Below are 21,863 nucleotides of genomic sequence, written 5' to 3' on the forward strand. Positions count from 1 at the left end.
TTCCTTCTGTGAACAATGCTAGTCATGAGAAAAGAGAGTGAAGCAGTTCAGTCTCAGATACTTGTTTTCAGAAATACTCCTTTAAGCATAAAAATGTTTCAGAGACCACTAGCATTTCAAGACTGATTTCAAAGATTATACAGTTTTTAAAGTGTATGTGTTGTCTTTCCGGGAGGGGGAGGAGGAAATAAGAGAAACCAACAAGTAGTTATGTACGGATGTGAGAACTGGACCATAAAGAAGGCTGAGAGCCAAAGAATTGATTCTTTGGAACTGCGGTTTGGAGAAGACTCTTGAGGGTCCCTTGGACTGCAAGGAGATACAACCAGTCAATCCTAAAGGAAAGCAACCATGAGTAGTCATTGGAAGGACTGAAACTTAAGCTATTCTTTGGCCACCTGATGCAAAGAGCCAACTCACTGGAAAAACCCTGATGATGGGAAAGATAGAAGGCAGAAAGAGAAGGGGACGAAGAGGATGAGATGGTTGAAGGGCATCACCAACTCAGTGGACATGAGTTTGAGCAAACTCCGGGAGATATTGAAGGACAGGAAAGCCTGACATGCTGCAGTTCATGGGATTGCCAAGAGTCAGACACAACTTAGCACCTGAACAACAACAAGCAAGCAGTTAACTGCTGAGGTTTCCTAAAGCTCACTCTTAGGTGGGAGGGCCATTTGGGATGTTGATTTGGCCATTGTGACTGGCCAGGCTTCTGTCTTCTTTTGTTTGTCCCCCTGAAAATGTGATCAAGGAGAAGAGGCTCCCTTTCCAGCACAGAAAAATAGAGGCGAAACTTCTGGGTCAGATTTTCACATGTGGCTCTTTCCCCCTCCTGGGACTCTTGTTCTCAGCCATGATGTCCTGGTGGCCTCCCTGTGTGTGCCGAGCAAAGGCAGACCATTCAGTTCTTGCTTGGAATGAAAGCTCAGGCTCTGTGGACCACTTCTCCATCTTTCATTTTGCTTTTGCTATTTTTCCTTATTCAGCAGTGCAGTGTGAATAGACTGGATTATGAGTTAATGCAGGCCTATGGGCTGTTGCTAGGACAAAAAGCTAGGCTTTGTTTGGGGAATGACATTTGTTTGCTGGCTTTCTCTTGGAAACATAAGAGCCTTTCCCTTTTAAGCAGACTCTTTTTTTTTTCCCCATGCTGAAACCATGGTAAATATTTTCAATTCATTGGGTAGAACCTAGTGCTAGCTGCATTAGGTACAGTTTATGTTTCAGGGATTCATCAGAGGCAGCTGATGAGGAAACTTTGGCTGAGCACACACTCATGTGTAACTGTTCCTGTCTTTTTACAGGAGGCGATCGAGATCGAATGACAGCCAATCATGAGAGCTATCTCCTTATGGCGAGCACCCAGAATGATATGGAAGACTGGGTCAAGTCCATCCGCCGTGTCATCTGGGGGCCATTTGGAGGAGGTGAGTATATTTTAAAATCATGGAAAAACAGGAAGGTTGGCCAAACCTGTCCATCCTTTCCCCAAGCCAGTGTCACCATCAACTCCTATTTTCATATGAATGAATGTTAAAGTAAGTAGTAAACTACTTATTTATTTTTAGACACATCTCTAAGTAACTTCTAGATGCTTGCGTGTGTGCTGAGTAGCTTCAGTGGTGTCCGACTCTTTTGTGACCCCATGGACTGTAGTCCACCAGGTTCCTCTGTCCATGGGATTCTCTGGGCAAGAATATTGGAGTGGGGAGCCCTTTCCTACTCCAGGGGATCATCCTAACCCAGGGATCAAACCCACGTCTCTTATGTCTTCTGCATTGGAAGGCAGGCTCTCTACCACCAGCACCACCTGGGAATTTGGATCAAATATCATTAGTAACCAAATTTCTTTCATGAATACTTTGAATTATAAAAAGATATGATATTTTTCTTTTATTTTAGATTGTTCCTTCTTATATTGTACTAACAATATATATGACCCTGATACCATAAATGTGGATTAGTTAATAGCATGTAGATACAGGGCAAAAACCATTTTGACTGTTAGTTTTGGATGAGATTTCAGCCCCCAGATGCTCGGTGGTATCAAATAGAAGTGGCAAAGCATTGAATGAGAATCTGCTAATTAACAGAGTTAAAAAAAAAAATCTTTGAAATCAGGAAAGCATTTGTGGATTGGATAATGTGTGGTTTTTTTTAATCTTATTTATGCAGTATAAAGAATACATATTTGAAGAATAAGGTATATGGTGCTATGAACAGAGCTAAAAGAAGGAAGGAAGGATAAAAGATGTGATTTTTTTCTGTCAAGTATTATAAAATAAAATGATAGAAACAGAAAAACATATTTCAAGAGAACATTCAGTAAATGGAACCAAAGAAGTAAGGACCCCAAAATGTTCATCTATAACTAACATGTATTTCGAAGACTGTAAAACCTAATTATTTTATGTTGATGTAGTTAAAATAGATGGCATAATCAAATGCATATTTAATTAAGCAACTGCAACTTTTGTATTTATTTTACATTCTCTTTTGTGTGCTGTCAGCACCCTGAATTCATATGTGAAATGTTTTTCCCTTAACATATCAGATGCTTCTTAATGACTGACCTCATTATATTTTAAAATAACTTCAAAAATTTAGTTTAAAAAGTTGAAAAGTTAGGTTAGAGTTAAAATAGTGAAGATTCATGGAAGATGTGTTGATATTTTATAAAAGCGATGGTACATGTCTGAAAATTGTTGGTCCTTTAGCATGATGTGGGAAAAGGAGAGGCTGACCATTCATCCCAGTTTGCCTGGTAACAGTGTGGTTTACAACTGTTGTCCCAGGCTAATTATTGATAGTGCTATCTCTCGCTCTCATGGTGTCCTAGTTTGGATGGCAATTTGTATGGTCACTCTATTCATATACTAAAATGGCTAATAAGTGACTTTGAAATGTTTGAAGAGGCTGGTGGGCTAAGACTCCATCCCAGTGCCTTAGCAGAGAGGTCTTCATGATTATTCATGAGAGATACATGTGCTGTTGCCTTCAGGGTCAAGGATTTATGGGGAATACTAAGGATATGCATTTTCAAAGTTTGTTTTGTTTCTTAAGACATTCCTCTCCCCTCCATTATCAGATTTCTGGGGCTCCTGAGTTCAGGAGGATTCTTAATATGTGTAGAAAATGGTACTTTTGTTGGGGGATTATTTCCATCAAGTGTGTTACTTTCTCCCTTTCCTCCTCTTCCATCTGTCCTTTTCTTAAGGAAAACGAATGAGATCCAGTTTACTTCACCAAATCAGTGGCTACAACAAGTCCTGTCAGCACAAGGGTATCACAAATGCTCTTGGTTCTTAAGTATTAATCTTCAAATTTATGAACCTGGAACTCTAGTAGTTGATTGGTTTACATCTTTATCCTATGGGATATGCTCCAGAAATTTTGCAAATGCTTGATTCAAATTTACTTTTAAAAAGATCTATTTTAACATAGAGCACTTAGAATAGAAACAATAGTCTGAAGAATAAATCTTCTCTTACCCTCTTTGTTTAATTGAAAAGTGTTAAGAGATTGCACACCAAGCTCTTACTCATTCAATTTGCAAGAAATCTTTTGTGACTCATCTTAAAGTCAGAATTTTCTAAAGTTATTACAGCATGTAGAACCAAACTCCTGATAGAAGGTTGCAACTGTTACCAAAAATCTTGTTTCAAGTGTTTGTATTAATATGGCTCCTCTATACGTACTGATTTATTTTTAAAGAAATATTATAAATTTGGACAATAAACAATAAATTTATGTGACTGAGAATTCCTTTATCCTATATATATATATATATATATATATATGGGTTCTACTTAGTACTTCCTTGAAAATAAGTTGAGTTTTTCACTGATTAAGAATATTTTAAAATCACTCCATTAGTTCAACCTCACATTTTGTAGATTAGGTCATTAAGACCCAGAGAGAAAGAATGACTTTCAAGTGTCATATCAGGAGTGATATAAGTAGGAAGAAACCTTGTGTCTTCTGACTAGGGAGCTTCCTGCTTTATTGCACATTAGTGTGATCTGTTACTTTTACTGTGGGACCGTGCGCTAAGTCTCTTCAATCATGTCCGACTCTTTGTGACCGTATGGACTATTGCCCACCAGGTTCCTCTGTCCGTGGAATTCTCTAGGCAAGAATACCAGAGTGCATTGCCATGCCCTCCTCCAGGGGATCTTCCCAACCCCGGAATCAAACCAGCATCTCTTATGTCTCCTGCATTGGCAAGCATGTTCTTTGCCACTAGCACCACCTGGGAAGCCCACAATTACAAGTCCCTGTTTTATTGTAGTATATTACTCAGTACATAAAAAACAAGAGTATTTAAAAGTGTGATAAGTAGAATGAGTATAGTTGAGTCCTTCAAAAAATCTGAATTAATGCCATCAAGTAAGTGAAAAGACATCCCATAGAATGGGAGGAAGTATTTCCAGATCATAATCTGATTTTGCACTTGTGTCTAGAATATATATATAACTCTTACAACTCAAAACTAAAGACAAATCAAAATTTTGACTCAATTAGAATTAATTCAAAATTGGGCAAAGAATCTGAATAAACATTTCTGCAAGGAAAATATCCAAATATCCAAATAAGTACATGAAAAGATGCACAGCATTATTAGTCATCAAGGAAACAAAAATCAAAAGCACAATGAGATATTGTTTCATACACGGTAGGATTGCTGGAATCAGTAAGTTCAATAATAACAAGTATTGGTGAGGATGTGGAGGAATTGAAACCTCCCTATTTTCCTGTAAAATGTAGCTGTTTTGGAAAAGTTGGGCAGTTTCTCAAATGATTAAACATAGAGTTACCATATGGCCCAACATTTGTAATCTTAGGTATATACCCAAAAGAAATGAAAATGTATGTCCACACGGAAAATTGTACATCAATATTGGTGTACTCAGTCATTCAGTTGTGTCCGATTCTTACCAGGCTCCTCTGTCCATGGGATTTCCTAGGCAAGAATTCTAGAGTGGGTTGCCATTTCCTACTCCAGGAGATCTTCCTGACCCAGGGATCAAACCTAAATCTCCTGTGTCTCAGGCATTGGCAGGCAGATTTTTTACCATTGTGCCACCTGGGAAGCTTGTACATCAATATTTATAGCAGCATTATTCCTAAATGCCAAAAAGTGGAAATGCACTAATGGATAAACAGAAAGTGGCATGTTCATACAATGGATTAGTCAACCATAGAAAAAATGAGGTGCAATTGAACCTTGAAAACGTGCTAGGTGGGAGAAGCCAGTCAGAAGGAACTGTATGTGTATGTGCGTGCATGCTCAGTTGCTTTAGTCATGTCCAACTCTTTGCAACACTATGGACCACAGCCCAGCAGGCTTCTCTGTCCATGAAATTTTCCAGACAAGAATACTAGAGTGGGTTGCCATGCCTTTTTCCAGGGGATCTTCTCAACATGGGTATCAAACCTACATCTCTTGCATCTCCTGGATTACAGGCCAAATCTTTACTGCTGAACTATAGTCCTATTTATATGAAAGTACAGGACAGAGAAATCTATAGACACAGAAAGTAGATTACTAATTGCTTAGGGCTGGGATGGGGGAACTGCAGTTATAGACAACGAAATGTCTTCTTTGCAATAAATACATTGAAGATGTATCCAAAGGTACTACATAGACTATGATAAATCAGGGTGAAAAATCACCTTCCAAAGTCTTTATGGATGCCATTTAATCAATGACAGCAACAATCTCTGAGCAGTGGGAAGGAGATTGGAAGCCAACAGGTATTTATTTGGGATTAATAATCTTGGATTCTATGACGAAAATAGGAAAGGGAAATGTATTCTCCAATGAAAAGCAATTATGACAATTCAGTGTCTATAACTGCAGTTTGACAGCCTGTGTTTTTAAACAGTTACAGCTTTTCATGAGGCACTGGAGCTTACCTTTTTCAGGTTGTTTTTACATGTAAAATATTTCTTCTTTATGGTTTTTATATTGGACTTTTAATTAAAATATAGGCAACACCTGAGGAAGTTGCCTTGCTTTTCAATATTTAGAAATTAAAAACTAAGTGAAAATCATAAAATATAGGACTTTGGTGTTTCTTCCTATGAAATACAACAAACTTATGATGAATACTGAGATGAAGGAAAGGAACCAGTGGAAATGCAAAAAGGAGACATCCTCTCTTAACAACCAAACCTGATAACCTAGTTCAATATTGAATCTAGATACCTCCACTTTCTGTTACCTTATTAGCTTCCCCTAATAAACAGTTGCTTCCCTATTCATATTGCTCACTGAGAAGTACATGGTATCTGCTTAAAAGTCAAATCCAAAAGTTGGGATGTCAAAACATATATTTAACTTTGGAAAACTTTAGGGTTTTGTTTCTGTCTTGGTTTGTTTTTGTCTTTTTTCTCTGGGTTCCTTTTTCACAGTTTTTGAGGCAATGTATATGGAGGTACTCAGCCTGGGATCTGGGGAGAGTGAGAATTCCATTAACTGTTCATTAGACCTGAATGCAGAGCCTAATTTTAGCTACTAACTAAAACGGGTTCTTCCTGTATATTTCTGTCTCCTTAGGAAAAGCCTTGAGTCAGAGATGTATCAAGGCAGTAAAAATACTGAATGTAATCCTCATGATGAATAACTAGCGTGTGGGCAAGCAGGGGTTAATTAAGAAGCTCTGTGGTCCTGCCTCTGACACAGACCACTGCGTGGTTTCCCATAAGTGGTGTTATTCCCACCTCTAGTTTCCATACTTGTGAAATAACACTGGAGAAAAATGTTTCAACTAAGATTCAGTCCAACTCCAAAGTCCTGTGATTACATGCGTTCCCTCCATACCAAGGCTCAGAGGAGGGATGCTTTCAGGCACCAAGGTGCCTCCCTCCAGCACTGCCACTGTCTTGGTGGACAGAGTTCTGTACATCACGGTTCCTTATTTTCCTAGCATCCTGCTGTGATGGAGAAAACAAAAACAATGTTTGAACCACGGGACAGAAATAATAATGATTTCCAACAGAAGTTTTCCTATCTAGGCATGCTCATCAGAGTAATGATAATGAAGTTTCTCAAGGGAGGACCTTTGTGTAGTATTCCTCACAGCTTTTTTAACACTCTTGCTGAAAGGCTCAGAAGGCACCCAGAGGCCTGAGGGGTCATTTGGGGTTAAAGCACTAGCATTCCAAATCTGCTCATGGAACAGCCAGGTGGATGAATGATTAACCTAGCCAGTCAATTGTTCAGTGACTAGGACCAAGGGGGTTGGTAGACGTGGGGGCTGGGGTGCTGTGGGTGCATGCAAGAGCTGGGGAAAATATAAAAACAGGATCAATTTTCAAACCACAGCCAGAGAAATAAATATATAAATGTATAAACACACATAAGAACATGCTTTAGTTAGAAATAAATATATATATATGTAAAGGAGTTAACTTGTTTTGTGGTTATACTAGCAGATTCCTTGTTGCTACGTTTTGAGTATTTTTCTGTTTCACACACACGTGTATATAAACACACATATAGTTTTTGCTTTCTTGAAGATTTATTTATTAATTTTTTTGACGTGGACCATTTTTAAAGTCTTCATTGGCTTTGTTGCCATATTGCTTCTGTTATTTATGTTCTGGTTTTTTTTTTGGCCACAAGGCATGTGGGATCCTAGTTCACTGCCCAGGGATGGGACCCAAACCCCCTGGGTTGAAAGGTGAGTCTCAACCACTGTACCGCCAGGGAAGTCCCTACACCTGTAGGTTTTAATGATACGCACATTGAGATCAGCACTCACCAATAGATTCAGTGGCAAAGTACCTGGAAAAAAAACTTGTGTAGGAACGGAATAAATGCAGAAAGGAAGGGTCAAAAAGTTGACCCCCCGTGGGGATGGTTGGGGGCTGAGGCAGCCAGCTGTAAAGGTATGTAGAGGAACAGAGCCGCCAGGGGAGGCAGCGGCAAAGTCAGAGGGAGAAGCCAGGGGTTCACACACCGCGTGGCCTCCCCTCCTGCCCCTCCCACTGTTGTGACTGCACCTGCTGCCTGTGACCGCGGGCACTGGAGGCAGCCGCAGCCACGGCGCGGTCACGGCGGCTGCAGCCCTGCCAGCTCCCGCCCAGCTCTCGCTGAGAAAGGGGGACCAGGAGCGGGACGAGGGGAAGCAGCTGCCTCCAACAGGGATCCTCCGAGGAGCCTTCCTGGAATTGGGCACTCGACTATTCTGACGTGGCAGTTCCCTGGAGAGCTCCGGGAGTTTAAAAACAGAAGGGAGAAGCCCGCCGAGAGCATCAAAGGCTGAGGGGTGCTATAAAAGGACCAAGGGAGTTCTTTGAAAAGAATCTCTCATGCATCGAAATGCCTTCTGGAGAAGGTGCCGTTATCAGCCTCCCCTTTTGCTCAGATGAAAGGAGCCGGCACGGACCGTCCTGAAGTATATCCCTCAGGGGCCTTGTGGTCATTGTTCCTCTCGCCCCCTGCTCAAGGCTATTTGCTGACCTTTCCAGAGGAATCTCAGTACCCCCCGCCCCCACGCCCAATTCCAGCTGAGAAGCCAGTTCTCAATTAAAAAAAAAAAAAAAAAAAAAAAAAATTAAACAATCCTGCTGTCTGAATGGAAGGTGCAGCTTGCTTGCTGTGGTTCTTTTTGCCGTGACATTTTGGAATGTCTGCAGAAACTTTAAAAAGAAACACCCTCCAGAACTCTCGGGATTAGGCAAGAGAAAAGGAAATTATTATTATTATTTTGGGGGGCCAAAAAAGAAGGAAATGAGAGGGGGTAACTTATCCTCCATTCAAGACCTGGCTGATCAAAATCTTCAAGTTCTAGGAAACCGCACTTCAAACCTAACAAACATGAGGTGGAGTGGCTTTGGGGTCCTGAGATCGCCCAGAGGCAGGTTTTAAAGGAAGCCTGAACCGGGTTCAGAACTTTGGGCCTGTATGATGCCTGAAGACCGAAATACTGGGGAGCACCCCTCGGGTGCCTTGGCGTCTACTTCTTTCATTCCTAAAACTACATACCGAAGAATCAAACGGTGTTTTAGTTTTCGGAAAGGTAGGTAGATAATATGTTCATGTCCTTAAAAAAAAAAAAGTAGAGATATTTTCTGATGCTTTAAGGTCAGTTTATGCTCAGATAAAATGAGAGTTTGGAAACCAAGAGCTTAAAACTGCGCTAGAGTGGTTTATAGGTGGTTTTGCTTGTCTGCACTGATTTCTGGAGGCGCCTATTGATTTGTTTGTTACTGTCTGTGAATGGGCCGGGTGGGCGGGGCTTAAAGAACGGTGGTCCTATGGGATCACCTTGACAGCCGGAGAACAAGCAAGCTGGCCCCACCATGCTGAGGGGAGGGCCCAAGGCTGCCTTGGGCTGTTCCCAGACCCACACCCAGCAGCCCTGTTGTTCCCCCTTGAAATGAGTCCCTGTCAAGTCCCTGTCCTGTGCTCCCATCAGATCATTTTGATTCTGTCTGCCTGCCCTTGCCTCACCTTCCCTTACGAGAAAATTTTAGTAATCACTATCTGTAGAGACTCTTTTTCAGGAGGCTTTCAATCATATTGATTAACACTGATTAGAAATAGGGGTCACCTTGACTTTCCAAATATATCAGAAGGTGGCATTGGGAGAGGGCAAAGATATGAACGATCAGAAACAGGAGTGGGAAAATATAAGCTTATGATCAGTAAAAGAAACTGTTTCCGAAATGACTTGTGTAGGGGGAGTTAGAGGGTACAAAATATATATAAAGAATATTTCTAGAAAATGTTTATGTATCAAAATATTTTAAAATTTCCTTTGACTTAAAAATGGGAGTAATTAAATCAAATTATTATTTAACTTGGGACTAGGTTATTAAAATTTTAAAGTCATGTATGCTAAGTTAATAACTTAATCAGGAGCTGATTTGAGTAACATCTAATGTTGTTCCTTCTCCCCTTTTTTCTTTGATTTGCCCATTGATTAACATTCTCTATCTAGTAATTAACACAAAATAGAAGAAAAAAGCTGTATTTAAAGCAGGATATAGTGGTAACTTTTAAAAACTAAACCTCGTTCCTTCTGAATCTTTTCCTTTGAGCAGTTAATATCTGGTTGTAATCATTATCACATATTATAAGCAAGGAATTGGGTGTTAATTTATAGTGCTCTCTCATCCACAAAGAATTAAATGAGAGATACATCTCATATTTTACAGATCTCTAGAGATCTTGTGGTTACTGTAAGATTGCATCATTGATAGAGAAATTGACAATGAAACTGAAAAAAGCTAGGAATTCATTGCTTCAAGGACATCCCCTCTTCTGGTCCCTCCACCCATCAGCAACTAAATTGGGTTTATCCAAACAAGGATAGAAGGTCTAATTTCCAGGTTATCGCTGCTCATTTGTAACATGGAATGTTCTGGGGAGCAATTACTTTATCTTTGAAACACAAAGTGGTTTTTTTTTTTTTTTTTATGTTTTGCACTTTCTGTCTTGTCATGAGCTATAGCACTTCTCCAAGAATCCTGGCTAGCCCTGCTATTCATTACGCCCTCTTCCCTCTCTCCTGAAACATCAGCAAGGGAAGGCAATGCTGCAAAAAAAAAAAAAAAGGGCAGGCTAGCAAAGGGCAGCCACAGAGTGGGAATGGCGTCCATTTATCATCTCCCGTGGGCTATTTTTAAATGATTGTCCTTGCCTCTGCGAAGTCTTAGTAATCTGAGGAATGTTCAGCATTTGAGTCAAGGATTAACAGATTTTTAATTGACAAAGCTGCATTCTGGTCACTGTCAGAGGAGAGGTACCGGAAGCGTTCAGCTGTTTTTTAAGTTCCCTCTCCCCTTCTGCTGAGCCCTGCATACCAGCCTCTCCCAGGTCACTGCTCAGCCTGATAGGCAGTGAGGCTTTGGGGGAAAAAGTGCCAGGCTGTGGCTGTGAGACTGTTTCTGTGCTGCACTAGCCAGGCCCTTCAGCAGCAGCGTCCAGCAGAGAGTTAGATCTTTATTCAAGGTTCTGCACTGAAAAGAATGAACTTTTCTTTCAATCCCAGGTTCCCAAGCCACGCTACCTTAAGAAAAGAGTGTCATTTTGTTCTTTGTGTCATCCCCTGGGTGCTCTGGGAGTTCTAGAAGTGGATGGGGGTTTCGGAGTTCCTCTCTCAAGCCTTAGAAAGCATCCCCTGAAATCCTTTCAGGAATCATAGGAAAGTATCCAGAAGTGAAAAATGGTGACATGTCTGCTTCTCCTGATCCATATTTTAAACATATTCTCTCTGTTGTCCTCGCTAGGCTGACAGAATGGAAAGGCTTTCAGAATGCAGAGGGGAGTTGGACTGAAGTTTCCAGAGGTCTGGGGGGATTGCAGCTTCTGTACTGAGCCAGTGGAACTCACTGCTCAGCCATCCTTTCTCTTTCAGACCTCTTCTGTCCTTTACTGTTCTTTCCATCTCTCTTTCTTTCTTTAGGTACTAATAAGGGTCTCCCCAGGTGGTACAGTGGTAAAGAATCTGCCTGCCAACGCAGAAGACATGGGTTCCATTCCTGGGTCAGGAATATCCCCTGGAGGAGGATATGGCAACCCACTCCAGTATTCTTGCCTGGAAAATCCTCATGAACAGAGGAGCCTGGTGGGGGACAATCCACAGGGTCACAGAGAGTTGGACACAACTGAGCGACTGAGCACACGTGCACGCGCGCACACACACACACACACGCACACACACAAGGTTCTCAGAACTTACTTTCCCAGTGGTTTTAAAAATCAAGGGAATGTGAACCATCTATTGGGCAGGAAGCTGGGGAGAGTGGTGCTTTGCTGGATTTATGTTCTGCTGAGATAAACGTATTTTTTGTTTATTTTTGAGAATGTATTTTTTGTTATTTGAAACTTTATTTTTTTACCTCCATAAGACTAATATTGAATATACAGAGCATAACTGATCTTTTGATTACCTGGGGGTGTGTAACATTTTGGGTCCTGATGTCAGTGAAATTTCTAGTTAGAAAGGGCTGGCTGGTTTACGATTGTTGTGATCACAGGACATACTAAAGTACAAGGCTTCTCTGTCAATGAAATTTCCCAGGGAGGAATACTGGAGTAGATTGCCATTTCCATCTCCAATAACTATTTAGTGGTCATGCCATATTGCTTCTGTGGGCTTCCCAGGTAGCACTAGTGGTAAAGAATCCATCTGCCAATGTAGGAGATGACAGAGATCCCTGGATTGGGAAGACCTCCTGGAGAAGGAGATGGTAACCCACTCCAGTATTCTTACCTGGAAAATTCCAGGACAGAGGCACCTGGAGGGCTGCAGTTTGTGGGGTCACAAAGAGTTGGACACAACTTAGCAACTTAACAGCAATATATTGCTTTTTCCTTCTTTATATACTTTCAGCTTCATTTCTATTTCCATGACCTTGGTTGTTTGTGCCTTTGTTGTTTCAAGCACACAACTGACTTTTTAAATTTTTATTAATTTTTCATTGCAGGATAACTACTTTACAATGTTGTGTTGGTTTTAGCATTGTCCTCTGATTCATCAACACGAATCAGCCATATGTATTTATATATATCCCCTCCTCTTGAACCTCCCTCCAACCTCCCACCCCATCCAACCCTGCTAGGATTCACAGAGCTCCCTGGGTCATGTAGCAAATTCCCACTGGCTGTCTGTTTTACATATTGTGGTGTATGTTTCAATGCTTCTCTCTCAGTTCATTTCACACTCTCCGTATCCCGTTGTGTCCATAAGTCTGTTCTCTATGTCTGCATCTCTGCTGCTGCCTTACAAATAGGTTCATCAATACCATTTTTCTAGATTCCATATATATGCATTAACATATGATATTTTTCTCTTTCCGACTTACTTCACTGGTATAACAGACTCTTGTTTCATCCATCTCACTAGAACTGACTCTGACTCTTCCTTTTTATGGCTGAATAATATTTCATTGTATTAATATATGTGCACCACATCTTCCTTATGCCCATTCATCTATTAATGGTCATCTAGGTTGCTTCCATGTATTGGCTATTGTAAATTGTTGTTGTGGTTCAGTTGCTAAGTTGTGTCTGACTCTGCCACCCCGTGGACTACAGCACGCCAGGCTTCCCTGTCCTTCACCAGCTCCCAGAGTTTGCTCAAACTCATGTTCCTTGAGTCAGTGATGCCATCCAACCGTCTCATCCTCTGTCGTCCCCTTCTCCTCTTGCCCTCAATCTTTCCCAGCATCAGGGTCTTTTCCAATGAGTCCACTTTTCACATCAGGTGGCCAAAGTGTTGTAACTTCAACTTCAGCACAAGTCCTTCCGATGAATATTCAGTATTATTTCCTTTAGGATTGACTGGTTTGGTCTTGCAGTCCAAGCAACTCTCGAGCGTCTTCTCCAGCACCACAATTTGAAAGCATCAGTTATTCAGTTCTCAGTCTTCTTTATGGCTCAACTCTCACAACCATACCTGACTGACTACTGGAAATATCATAGCTTTGACTAGATGGATCTTTGTTAGCAAAGTGACGTCTCTGCTTTTTAATATGCTGTCTAGGTTTGTCATAGCTTTTCTTCCAAGGAACAAGCATCTTAGAAGCACAAAACTGATTTTAACCTTAAAAGTGGCTCTTCAAGACAGCATCCATCCTCATCTCTTTTTACCCTCAATATTGTTCACATGTTTCATACAGTTAATTTGCTAAGGGTCATCCAACTGATATTCCTGAAACAGTACTGTCAAGCAGTGTTCCACAGCTCAGAAATGTTTTATGAGTTCCTGTTGCTCCCAGGAGGTTGTCCTGACTATTTCATGTAATTATCAAGGCCTTCTAAGCAATTGCAACTGTTCCCACTTCCCAAGACAGGCCCCACTTTCCTCCCTGAACCTATCTCTTACTGCTTTGCTTCTGTCCGTTGTCCCTCCTCTGTAGTCTGTCCACACTTTCTTCAAGTCATTGTTGGCTCTCACTTCTTCCATCAGGCTGTCTCTGTTCACCTCTTGTATTCTTTACTCTGTAGTCCTTATATCTACTGTTTTAAATTTATTTATTTTTGATTGCACTGAATCTTCATTGCTGCAGTTTCTCCAGTTGTAGGGAGTGGAGGCTGCTCTCTACTTGTGGTGCATGGACTCCTGACTGTGGTGGCCTCTCTTGTTTCAAACCAGAGGCTTTAGGGCTCAGGCTTCAGTAGTTGTGGCATGTGGGCTTAGTAGTAGCAGCTTCCTGGCTCTAGAGCACAGGCTCAATAGTTGGGGCACACGGGCTTTGTTGCTCAGTAGCATGTGGAATCTTCCCGGACCAAGGATCGAACTCATATCTCCAGCATTGGTAGGTGGATTCTTATCTACTGTACCACCAGGGAAGTCCTCCCTCATATATCTTGCATGCTGCCATCAGGCCACTTTATCTTCATATCTATCTTCAAGTGCTGTTAAACACATTTGTGATAAGATATATATATATATGTGTGTGTGTATACATATATATATGTGTATGTGTGTGTTGACATATATATTATGTATGTATTTGTTTATTTCTTCTGAAAGTTAAAAACAGCGATAGGTCTTTTCAATCCACGATTTAAGATTTATTTATTTATGGTGATGTATAGTATTATAACCTACTAGTTCATAGGCAATAACAGAATAGAAGATCTTTATAGTAATAATGAATACAACCAGTAATTTTTTAAGTTAGTTGTATATTTTGGAAGTTATAATCACATTTTGGAAATTGATTTGTCGAACAGAATGCTGCTATTTAAATCCATATAATTTTAAATGGTGCTGTAAGTATTAATAGCTCATCAATTCACACATCACAGTTTTACAGAATCACCTACCAAGTGATTCTGGGGGTGAGAATGCAAACAAAACAGGCTGCCTGGAATCTATGAGCTCACACCCTCCTTGAGGATAAGGAAGCATAAATAAAAGTAATTGTTTAATCTGTAAAAAGCACTATAACAAATTGTGTGTGAATTCTGAGGAGCTTATGAATAAGAAGACTCACTATGGGTTCATCTGGAAAGGCAATGATTCATATGAACCACGTGAAACCAGATTTGATCTTTGGAAGTTATGGAAAGACATTTTCTACTACATGATCCTAAGAGAGTAGTCAGTGTTCCTGTGGGGGGGGGTGGTGGGAAATGTATGTCTGAATTGAATTAATATAATCCAGTAGAAAAGGAAGACTTATACAATCATATAGGCCTATGTTTATATCCCAGATCTACTGCTTTCTGTATGTATGACTTTAGGTAACCTTGCATCTCTGAGTCTGTTTATAGAAGGGAGATGCCCTTGAGAATGTCTGTGAGTGTCAAATAAGAAAATGCATGTAAATTCTGTGGCTTGGTACCTGGATGTAAATGATGAGTTTAATTATTCTGCTAATTATTCTGCTGGTCTAAGACCAATGCTACCAGGTCACTCTTTTCACATTATTACACTTTCTTAATTATTTCAAGACTTTATTTTTCTCCCTTCTTCCCCATTCTGAAAAGGAGAGTCAAGCTTTTACCAAATTCATTGGTGGTTATATAGATTCTGAGCTTCTTGAATTCAAAGGTTTCTTTTCATGTAAGGTTTGTTGGCTACTTGGAAACTGCTGGTGAGAGACCAAAGTAAGCCTTGGCTGACTTTGCTTTTTAGTTCTGTACTATGTCTTTTATTTTGATTTGTCCATTTACCATGGGCATATGTTCATTTTTAATTGAAAATTACTATAATCCTGGTCACGCCAAGTCTTATTCTGCTAGCAGGGTTGCAGTAAGCACAAATATAAGTAAAAGCAAATTCTCTATATGACTTGGTGGTAATCTATGGAATGGGAGGGTCAGGGAACTCTGAAAAATAGTTGATTGTAGAAAATTTATGTAATGACCAAGAAATTCGCTAACTTGTACCTTTTTCATCAACAAAGACTTTTTTTCTTTTCAAGTTTTTGTAGAAATCAGTACCACAACCTGTGAAGTCTTGATAAGTTTCATTTTACCTTGGAGTTATTCATTTATTTCCTTTAATTGAGGGGGTGAATATTTTGTTTTAATGCCTACATTAATTCCACAGATGTTTAATGGAACACGCAATCCTTATCCATTTTGGTATTGAGTTCCAGAGAACAAGAGAGTGTACCTAAGTCCATTCAAGCTGCTATAACAAAATGCCACAGCCTGGGTGGCTTCTAAACAACAGAAATTTATTTCTTATGGTTCTGAAGGTTCAAAGACTGAGATAAAGCCAGCATGACTGGGTTCCAATGAGAGCCCTCTTCTGGATTGCAGACTGTCTACTTGTTACATTCTCAAGGAGTAGAAAGAAAAAGCTCTCTGGGGTCCTTTTTATAAAGGTGCTTGGGTTGGCCAAGTAGTTCATCTAAGTCTTTCATAACATCTTATGTCAAAACTCAAGCTAACTTTTTGGCCAACCCAATGCTGATCCCACTCATGAGAACTTTTCACTCACGACCTAGGGTGAAAGGTGAAAGGGTTAGTAACTCAGTCATGTCTGACTCTTTGTGACCCCATGGACTGTAGCCCACCAGGCTCCTCTGTCCATGGAATTCTCCAGGCAAGAATAGTGGAGTGGGTTGTCATGCCCTTCTCCAGGGGATCTTCCCGATCCAGGGATTGAACCTGGGTCTCCTGCACTGCAGGCAGATTCTTTACCATCTGAGACACCAAGGGGAAGTGATACTCATGACCTAATCACCTCTCAAAGGCCCTGCCTCCAAAAGTCGTTCCCATAGGAATTAGATTTTCAACATAGAAATTTGAAAGGGACACAAACATTCATACCAGGACACAATGATAGAATGAACTATGAGCCTTGGAGTCCTTCATATCTGTCACAAATCCCAGTTCAGTCCTTGTGTCTGCAGAACCTTAAGAAATTTACTCAAATTTCCTTTTAGTTTATAAAATAAATAGTAGTATAAACTGTATAAGCATCATTTTAATAGTAATAAATGTAGACTATTGTCTTCTTATAATAATTGTGAAAGTATAATCCTTTTTTATTTTTTAAACAATCCTTTTTTGACTGGCAGGGAACTAGTCCAATGTGGATAAGGATGTAAATAAATAATTAGAAAGTGATATGTTAAGAAATCAAAGAAAGAAACATAACAAGTTTGTGACTGGGATGGGTATGAGGGAATGTTTATAAGGACTTAACACAGGAGATTATATGAGTTGACTTTTTCAGCGTAAGTTTTCCTAGGCTGACTCTTGACAATAAGACTTATGTTGTACCAGGACACCCAAAGATATAATAAGTCATAATACACATAGGAAACAACAAATAGTTCAGTATAGTTACTGAGTAGGTTGTTTTTGAGGGAACAGCAGTAATGAGGGTGAATATGGCCCAGCACCCAGCATGGAAAGGGTGCTACCTAAACGCCTATTGATTGGATTGTTGATGAAGCGGTAGAGACTATATTTCATGAAAGGGCTTCCAAGTGGCTCAGTGGTAAAGAATCCACCTGCCAATGCAGGAGATGCAGGTTCCATCCCTGGGTCAGAAAGATCCCCTGGAAGATGAAATGGCAACCTGCTCCAGTATTCTTGCCTGAAAAATCCCATTAACAGAGGATCCTGTTGAGCCACAGCCCATGGGTTTGTACAGACTCGGACACGACTGAGCACACACACATTTCATGAAAAGGAGCTTGGCTAGCCAGTGGGTACCATTGGAAGAAATTAAACAAAAAAAGTGGTGTGATCTGATTTAAATATTATGACGATCACTATGGCAACACTTGCCTGACTTGGGAACTAGGCTCTATAAAAGTCAGTTAAGAAGTATTCAGGATCTAATGGCAATGAGTTTGGAAGGGACTGATGTGGCCATTAAATGAGGGTTGTGAAGGAAGGTGCAATCTAGGTCCATTCTCAGATGGCCCTTCAAATGTTTGAGGGGATCACTGGTTCTGAGAACCAAAATCAGGATTATAGGAAGTATGACAGGTTTTGAAGAAGAAGAATTCACACAGTTTTAAAAATTTTGAGTTTGCCAATGTTTTGAGATACTCATGTTTAGGAGTCTAATATACACTTGGAAATCCAGTGCAAGAGGGGCCCAGATTGAGATACAAATCTGGGAACAATTGTTACACTGTGAGGTTGAGTGTAATCCAACAAAGAAATTGTGTAAAATGCGGTGAAAACTAAGCTGTGGACAGAATCCAGAGGACTAGCAAACTTATAAGAAGGGTGTAGTAGATTGCATAGTCAAGAAGGAGACTGAAAAGAATGTTCTGGAAGGCAAGAATTACATAAGATGTGAGAAGTATCAGTAAGAGTGAGATTGATGGTTTTAAAGGGAGTGAACCATAAAGTACTGCAAAAAATAAATCTGTCAATGATTTTGCAACTAGATAGTTATTGGTAATTATTCTGAAAGCTCTTTTAGTGAAATGAGGGTGTCAGACGCCATATTGTAACAGATCAGCAAGAAGGCAGGAAGTGATAAAATGGAGCCAGTGTTATACTTGGTTCAGATTCAAGGAACAAACTGAATAATTACAAAGCATGAGGAGTCCAGAGATGTTTGGCTTTGTATTTTATTTACTTATTTATGCAATAAGTAGAATTTGAATATACTTTTCTGATCACATTCAGTAATGCCACAGGCTGCCTCTAGCTATGGAGTATATAATTTACATGTAAAGGAAGAACCTCACAAATCCTGAAGCTATTTAGATTTTCATATTTTTTTTCCTCTCCGGGTCTCCCTCCAGCTCAAACAGCCTCCCAGAGATATAATAAAATCACCTGTGTGATTTACTTTCTTAGTCTAGTAGAAAGTCACGTCCTGAATGATGCTTTATGACACCATCAATGTACTTCAGGGGGAAATACGCATAACGTGCTGTTGTCACCCAGAAATTCCAAGGATGCTTTTGTTAGGGAATGTGAAACCTTTCTGAGAATTTACAGGGGCATATCTGGAACTGCTGGCAAGACTCACACTACAGGGAATATTCTTGTTAATAATCTACTAATCAGTGTGTCCTCTTCTTCATGCTAGTAGTTGGGGATAGCTCATGACCTTTGTGCTTTTTTGTTGTTGTTAATTTTAAAATTTGAAGTTTAAATGTTCAAGTTCTAGCTAAAGCAGCTTCTTTTGTTGGAGTATAATTGCTTTACAATGCTGTGTTAGTTTCTGCTGTAAATGAAGTGAATCAGCCATATGTATACATTTATCCCCTCCCTCTTGAGCTTCCCTCCCACCCTACCCCCAGTCTCACCTCTCTAAGTCTCCGCAGAGTACAGAGCTGAGCCCCCTTTGCTATACAGCAGGTTCCCACTGCTGCTGCTGCTGCTGCTAAGTTGCTTTAGTTGTGTCTGACTCTGTGCGACCCCATAGATGGCAGCCCACCAGGCTCCGCCATCCCTGGGATTCTCCAGGCAAGAACACTGGAGTGGGTTGCCATTTCCTTCTCCAGTGCATGAAAGTGAAAAGTGAAAGTGAAGTCGCTCAGTCGTGTCCGACTCTTAGCGACCCCATGGACTGCAGCCTACCAGGCTCCTCCATCCACGGGATTTTCCAGGCAAGAGTACTGGAGTGGGGTGCCGTCACCTTCTCCGAGGGTCCCGCTAGCTGTCTATTTTAGATATGGTTGTGTATATACGTCAGTCCCAATCTGTCCATTCATTGCTCCTTCCCTTTCGCTCTCTACCTGTGCCCTTAGCTCCATTCTCTGTTTCTGCAACTCCAGTTTTCCCCTGTGCTTCTTTGGTGGTTCATATGGTAAAGAATCCACCTGCAATGAGGGAGACTTGAGTTCCATCCCTGGGTTGGGCAGATCCCCTGGAGAAGGGCATGGCAACCTACTCCAGTATTCTGGCCTGGAGAATCTCCATGGACAAATGGCCTGGCAGGCTACAGTCCATGACTCGCAAAGAGTCGTACATGAGTGAGTGACTAAGCACACAATTTCTCCCTGGCTTCCACACCAAAAACAAAAAATTCTTATACAGAAGTTGATTCACCATCTACCTTTGTAAGTCAGAGACCTTTGGAACATTCTATTTCTAATGCTACAGACTGGGGGTTATACAACTAATCGTTACCTAATGCTTTTCAAGACCGGATAAACAGCAGAAAATTACTGTTTTTATTCTAAGCATGTGTACATATTGTCTACATTCTAAAACTCTTTTACATATTTTGTTGCTAAATAGGTATAGCTCTTTATATTAAGGAAATCATTTTGCTGGCCAGGATGCTGAATTTTTCCTTCTCCTTTCTTCCACCTTTCCCCCAGATTTTCATTTTCTCAACAGAAATCTCCTCCCCCACCCTTAATATGATGACAGGTATTGAGGCCAGAAAACTAGTAAAAGGCAGGTTACTTCCTCTATTGTTGATCAGTCACTAAGTCATGTCCAACTCTTTGTGACCCCATGGACTACAACACTCCAGGCTTCCCTGTTCTTCACCGTCTCCCGAAGTTTGTTCAAATTCATATCCATTGATTCGGTGATGCCATCCAACCATCTCATCCTCTGCCCTCCTTCTCCTCCTACCCTACATCTTTTTAAGCATCACGGTCTTTTCCTGATGAGTTGGCTCTTCCTCTGTAACTCAGTTTTTATCCTTTTTGCCCACACAGTCCCTCTGAAATGCAACAGCCTTGATCAAATCCTGGTTCTACCTTTTACCTTGTGACATTCAGCAAGTTACTTAATTGTTCTGTGCTTAGCCTCCTCCTTAGTAAAATGGTGGTGCCTACCTCCTAGAATGCTGTGAGTTTTAAGTAACAGAAGTGCAGATAAACTGCTTGTACCCATGCCTGGCATACATAAATACAGCCTAGCTATTACCATATTTCAGAGCACAGAAAAGATAGGCTGTTTTCTTCACTTTTAGAATTTATTAATATTTTAAATTACTAGAAAATGATAATTGGGTTAAATAAAGAGGAAGAGGACAAGTATTCAGAGACAAGCAAAGATTTGTAAGGCTAAGTCTAGATAAGGATTTCCATTCTGCGACTTGGTGCTGTGTAACTGCTGCTGCTGCTGCTGCTAAGTCGCTTCAGTCGTGTCCGGCTCTGTGCGACCCCATAGACGGCAGCCCACCAGGCTCCGCATTCCTGGGATTCTCCAGGCAAGAACACTGGAGTGGGTTGCCATTTCCTTCTCCAATGCATGAAAGCGAAAAGTGAAAGTGAAGTCGCTCAGTCGTGTCCAACTCTTCGTGACCCCCTGGACTGCATCCTACCAGGCTCCTTCATCCATGGGATTTTCCAGGCAAGAGTGCTGGAGTGGGGTGCCATTGTCTTCTCCGGCTGTGTAACTAACCTTATGTATTTAATCTCTCTCAGTTTCATCAGGTATGATATAGCTACCATGTATATGTATTATGGAAATAAGAGAATACATAACAACAACTTAGTGCATGTTAGGTACTTAATGCATGAATGAATGTTGGGGGTCTTGGCTTTTAGTTTGTTGCTCTACTTAAGAAAATTCTTATCATACAGGCAAGCCTATGTGTAACAGGGGGAGAAAAAGAAAACCAGAAAACCCATCTAAAGCAAAACTTACTGTATCCTTTATCACCTCCCTGAGTTTTGGGGGAATAAAGGAATCCTGATCAGAAAAGCATGCTTGACTGTTTTTCATTACTGTGTAAAGCTAAATCTTGGAAGTTTGGTTCTCATTTGTAGCACACATTGAGGTTGAACTGGAACATCTTTAATAGATTTTCTGCTGGATTTAGGGAGATACCTTATGTGTTAATAATGTGTCAGTCCAAAAAAAAAAAAAAAGTGAAAAATCAGATAGAGAAGATTTATTCCCTAATGTTAACATTTTTTTTAATTTAATTTATAAGTGCCTCTGAAAGGCTATCTCCTTAATTTGGGATAGAATCCAAACATTCCAAGCAAGAAAG

The 21,863-nt window shown here is 40.5% G+C and overlaps 1 protein-coding gene across 4 annotated transcripts in view; it reads left to right on the forward strand.

The window, feature by feature from the left end:
• Positions 1-21,863, forward strand: part of ARHGAP24 (Rho GTPase activating protein 24) — a 568,165-nt gene that overhangs the window by 496,437 nt on the left and 49,865 nt on the right. For 3 of the 4 annotated variants that reach the window (XM_005681855.3, XM_005681859.3, XM_005681858.3), the window contains one exon: positions 1,308-1,430. In XM_005681855.3, the coding sequence (XP_005681912.1) occupies positions 1,308-1,430 (123 nt within the window). Of the gene's footprint in view, positions 1-1,307; positions 1,431-8,038; positions 9,033-21,863 lie in introns of those variants that run through there. The other variant, XM_005681857.3, reaches the window with a different exon arrangement.

The sequence above is a fragment of the Capra hircus genome, chromosome 6 (genome assembly GCF_001704415.2).
Source record: "Capra hircus breed San Clemente chromosome 6, ASM170441v1, whole genome shotgun sequence".
Lineage (NCBI taxonomy): Eukaryota > Metazoa > Chordata > Mammalia > Artiodactyla > Bovidae > Capra > Capra hircus.